Source organism: Buceros rhinoceros, unplaced genomic scaffold, assembly GCF_000710305.1.
Source record: "Buceros rhinoceros silvestris isolate BGI_N320 unplaced genomic scaffold, ASM71030v1 scaffold44596, whole genome shotgun sequence".
NCBI lineage: Eukaryota > Metazoa > Chordata > Aves > Bucerotiformes > Bucerotidae > Buceros > Buceros rhinoceros.
This window is the reverse complement of record NW_010418991.1, coordinates 33,882-39,185: the sequence shown is the minus strand read 5'-3', so window position 1 is coordinate 39,185 and position 5,304 is coordinate 33,882. Positions and strand designations below refer to the sequence as shown.

General features: G+C 46.8%; 1 protein-coding gene across 1 annotated transcript in view; it reads right to left on the bottom strand.

The window, feature by feature from the left end:
• Positions 1 to 5,304, bottom strand: part of COL27A1 (collagen, type XXVII, alpha 1) — a gene marked incomplete at its 5' end in the record, with an annotated part of 45,804 nt that overhangs the window by 13,451 nt on the left and 27,049 nt on the right. Inside the window, 3 exons of the mRNA XM_010138721.1 lie at positions 971 to 1,024; positions 1,583 to 1,636; positions 1,795 to 1,851. Of these exons, the coding sequence (XP_010137023.1) occupies positions 971 to 1,024; positions 1,583 to 1,636; positions 1,795 to 1,851 (165 nt within the window). The remainder of the gene's footprint in view (positions 1 to 970; positions 1,025 to 1,582; positions 1,637 to 1,794; positions 1,852 to 5,304) is intronic.

Sequence of the window (5,304 nt, the reverse complement as noted above, 5' to 3'; positions counted from 1 at the left end):
TTTCCCTGGTTTTGCCTGGATGTCAGGTATTGGAGGAGTAAAGCAAGAGGACATTTCACTACTCTCTTACTGGTCTCTTCCCCATCACACACATCTCCATCTTTTCTTCTGGCCATCCAGGGTTGTTTTTTTATATGTATTTATGTCAGGGGCAATTTCTGGACTAATCTCAAAGAGATGGTAAGTAAGGACAGAGCTCTCCTTCAGTTTGTTTCTGAATCACGTTTCTAATGGCTTTTTACTGAAGACAACCCAAAGCTCCTGCTTCCATCTGGAACACTGAGGGGCTACCACCCCTCAGAATAAACTGCATCCACTGGGCAATGCAGCAGCTCTACCCATTTCTAGGCCACATGACGGAGCACTAAGATTTTTACCCCAAAACAGAATCTGTGGTTCTTCCCAGCAGCCCTACAAAGGATGGGAAACGATTCAACTTCATTTCTCAATACAAACTACATTTAACATGCTGCTGCAGTCACAGTTACAACAGTCACATATGCGAGTTAGACACTGCTGTATATAGCAAGGGAATAAACAGTCCTTCCCTTAATTTTGGAATTAATCTGTCAGAAATGCACTGGTTTGAGAGGAAACCCCATGCAGGCAGAATAGCATGGTCTGGCCCCAAGCTGGACCAGCTCTCACCAGCAGCATGCCAAATGCACCCTTTCACTGTCATTGCCATCTCCTGCTGCCCATCTCCTAAGACATCTAGTCCCTCTGGCGTCATTCAGAAAAGACAGTTTTGGAGATAAGCTTCTGGGAGTGCCCCCTGTTCTGTCACTCTTTCATTAGTCTCAACACGTGACTCAAAATGCCCGTTCAATAGGCCTGGCTTACGGGAACGTTGTATTTCACAGCTCACCACACGTTCCTTGCTGCAGCCCTTCCTACCTTCCTTCTTTTTGCATCTGTTTTTCACACGCATGTGACATTGGGTAGCTTACAATAAAGCAGCATCTCTTACGGGTAAGCCTTGCTGTCCAGGTTTTCCTCTTTCTCCATCAAACCCTTCTTGACCCTTAAATAAAAAAAAGACAGGGAACATGTGTTTGTTCTTGGGTACTTTTGTGGGCAGGAGAAGGTACACATATCTGCATAACCCTGGTCTTGCTTCTGAGAGAAATCCCAGTAAGATTTTGGAAGCTTCCGAACCTCTAATTTAACAGAGATCTTCCCATGAAAGAGTCTACGCTGTGGGCACACCAGTCTTGACTTTTGCCCAGCATTAACGTGGCCTCTCTTGCACACATCTTCCCCAGGGCATTTCCTTGATATTCACAAATACCTCTGATGAGATGGCCCGGCTCATTCTTTCAGTCTAGCGTGCTCAGGCAGGTGCGTGGCACTGTGGGATGATGACCTGCAGCATCTACATTTGCCTGCAGCAAATTTATTACCACTTTAGGCAAAAGATATCTGAATTACTCCTTGTTTGAAACACAGCCCTGTGCAGCACAACAGTGGGTTGTGAATCGTGACTACTGGGCAAACACTAGACCTTCTGTGGGCTGATGCAGGCTGGAAGCATTTCCCCGAGACAAACATTTCTGAATCATGTATTTGGAATAAGACTCACAGGATAACCAGGGTCTCCAGGCTCCCCTCGATCACCTCTGTCACCAACAGGGCCCTACAACAGCACAACAAAGACTTAGGGTGGATGTAAACAATCTGTCATCCACACTATCTCAATGGCTTGTGCGTGTTCTACAAGTAAGGAAGCAAGTCAACTAATCCACCTGCAAAACTCAGGCCAGGATTGATTAGAGAAGGGATTTAACATCTTACTCTGTCTCCAGGTGGTCCCTGCGGGCCTTCCACCTTCCCGTCATCACCTTGTTCTCCCTGTGAATAAAAATACTGGTATTAATAGAGACAGCACATTATATGGCAGATGCTTGTGTACAGACCCAATCCAGTCCTCCCATATCACGGCTCCTAAGTCAAAGCCTCTGCTGAATTTACTAACTTTTAATTCAAATAATGTCTAAACAATTTTTTTTTCCTGTTGCACAACCTGGAGTACGCTGACGCTTCATATTGCTTTCCTGGTTTTTTTGGTGGTTGTTTCCTCCTGGTCTAACCATTCTCCCTGAGGAACCAGGTGCCAAGGGTTATTTTCAACAATTCCTAAAACGAAGCAAGAAGCAGGTAATTTTGACAAGATGGGAAATAGTTCTTTGACTCTGAATTCTGTTGTTGACAGTCAAACTCCTTAATTGAGCAATTTCCCACCCTCTCTGAGTGCTGCCTGGGCTGTCATGGGAACAAGGGTGGTCTGATGGGCTCCCTGGTTGTGTGCTACCAGCGTGGGCTTGTCTTGCAGTTGATCCAGGGAGAGGGTCAGCCCCTTACACACTTGCTGCCTGAGCAGCTCCACTCGTTGATGGGATGCTCCGCAGCAGAAGCTCAGCGCTCGTGGTTTGGCTGGCAGATAATGTCACCCAAGTTATTTATAACTGAGGTCTCTAAAACATTCACAGAGAGATCTCTCAAGACTTAACACAGGCACTATCTATCTGCTTCAATTCTGTTGTATAAGTAAGTCTCTCAGGGATGCGGTGTCCTATTTTCTCTGGAGCCTAGCTCAGAGATGAGTGGTTCTTTGCTCCCCACAGAGTATTGCTACATTCTGGCTTCTCCAGTTTTTGGCTGCTGCACATCACGGAGTCTCTGGCACTCTGGCTCCTTAGGATGAACATGTCTCAGAGTTCCTTTGATGTTACCGCTGCTGGAGAGAGGAGTTCTGGGGGTTCTGGTACAGTGGAGCTACTGTGCTTGGAGTGCTGCTAAAACCTTGATCTTCCAAACCTCCATAGCTATGCGGAGCCAAGTTTTCCACAGACTTGTGCAATTCTCAGTGCTTGCACCAGCCCTTCCTGGCATATTTACAACTATCTTTGACTTTCTCTCTGGTTTACTCTCATCTTCTGTTTGAATTCCAGGTGCTTGGGTAATTTCTCGGTGATCCTGCCTCTGGGAGAAGGCATTTGGGGTGTTTTGCTGTATGTAATGGTTGGTAATGACACACCTGGAGTGGTGAATAACCCTTACAGCGAAAAAAACCCAGACAGAGGAGCCAATAGCTTTTCTGCAGGGACTGGGTCACAGCTTGGAATCAGGGCTGTGTCACTGCTGGGAGAGACACGCTGACCCACACTGACTTCTCACAGGCCGAGCACCAGTATCGGCATTTATAGCTTGGCAGAACGAGGCTCAAGATTTGGCAATACCTCTTGCAGTTAACCTAAGCAGGCAGCTAAGAGCTCAGCACACCTCTCTCCGTTACACACTTGATGACAGCAGCGTTTTCTTCCTCTGCTGCTGCGCCATGTGTTGGACGAACATTGCCAGGATTTCATATATTCTCACAGGTTATGGTTATCCCATCCTTAAGAGATCGTGCGCTGGGTGGGGAACTGCAGCATGTCTGTCTGGAGTTTTAGGGTCTCATGGTAGAAGAAATATATACCGAAAAACTGTGCCAGGATGGCTGGAGAATATAGTACTGAGCAATAAGGACGGAGAAATTTGGGTGAAGGAGTTGAGAGAAAGGAATGTCTAACGGGCTCTGCCAAGAATTTCCAGTGCTACTGAACTTGAAGTCAGCAGCAGAATACCTGGCAACTGGTTTGCTTTCTAGCCACTATCAAAGGAATGTAGGCTAGAAGGGAAACAAAGCCACCGTCTCTCAAGTTTCACGAAAAAACCCAAATCCTGATATACACATTGCTATGCAGAAGCCTTGGCACCGATTGCTTCTTCCCAAGCAGGATGTGAACACCTTGTGTGATGAACTCAAAGAAATCTCATAATTCTGGGTATCCTTGAAGACTCAAAGACTTTCTCCCCAAAGCTGAGTTGTGGCTTGGTGTTCTCTCGAGTCTAATTCCCACCTTGTCCTTTGTCTGCTGACTGAGAATATCCTGCAGCCTGGTCAGCCCCGGGACTGTGAGACTGAGCTTCTCCAGGGCTTCCCGATGCCTTAGCTGCTCACGAGGAAGATGAAAGGTCTGTGCTAATTCTTCAGAAAGTTGCAGTGAAACAAAGTTAGAGTAAAGGGCAGCAAAGTAAACATGTTGGGATACAAATGGAAAATGCATGGAGAAGAAGGGAAGGCTTGTTGTTGTTGGCTCCTGTCCCAAAGTGAGATACACCAGTTTGTAATTTTTAAAAAGATCCCATCTGGACTGCTTTAAGCAGCTGCCAAGTGCAGGCGTCTGCTCTGAGCAAGGCCTCTTTGTGGAGCTGTAAACGTATTAAATGCCGCGGAGTAGCTGGCTGGTATGGCACAAGGGAGCTGGTTCCACGATAATGCCTCTCACCAGGCTGCTGTCTTCTCTGGAAAAGAGAAGATGCTCCCCACCATTACATATCCTCCTTCTTCAGCACGGCCACATTTACCACGTTGTTTAAAACTCACAGAGCAGCGTGGTCCCACTTTTATTTCCTCTTTATTCTTCAGATTCAGGCTTCCCTTCTCAGGTTTGCATGAGGTTACAGATGTCCGGAGGGAAGGAATCTGTCTGTCCTTAGGCTGGAGTCCAGGCAACTCTTAGCAGATAAGGAGGAAGGATGGATGAGAAAACTTAGACGCAAGGCTTTTGTGGAGCACGTGGACACTGTAGGAAGTGGTGCCAGAGGCTCGGCACGCCATGCCGTGCTCTCTTCATCCTGCTGGAGCTGCTCCCCGGTAAGGTGCCAGCCGATATGCTGACCTTCCAGGAAGATGGGAGTGAGACCTGGCTGTAACAGTCATTAACTGATTTGACTGTCCTCGTCAGGATGCTTTAGATGCTTTGGAGACTTCGCCAGCCTCCAGCCTGGATACTTTCACGTAGAATTCATTTTGTCATCAGCATTGCTGTGCTCTGATGACACAAGATCCATGTAATCTCTGAGGGAGGGCTCTTCTAGACTCTATTTGCAGAAGGATATTTTGCGATGACGGGGACAGTGCTAATAATTTAGGGACCATTTACCATGGAAAAGATGGAAGCTTTCAAGAAGCAGCTTTCAATGTTTTAAAATAAAGTGACAGCTGCTATTTAAATAACAGAGATAAAGATCTGCACATCTTCTACTCCTGCTCCCGTGAGGCCAATGGATGGTCTTGCTTTTGGTAGTAACGACTCACAACTTTATGCCAGGATGCTCAAGTTTCAACAGTGTGATTGTGAAAAACCTCTGGCCAGGCTCTCAGCTGACAACGTACTTGGTCGTGAGCTCTCACATTATTATCCTGGGGGCTGGTTTTGCTGGGTTAACACTTGCCGCTTCCCACAAGGCCACTCAGCA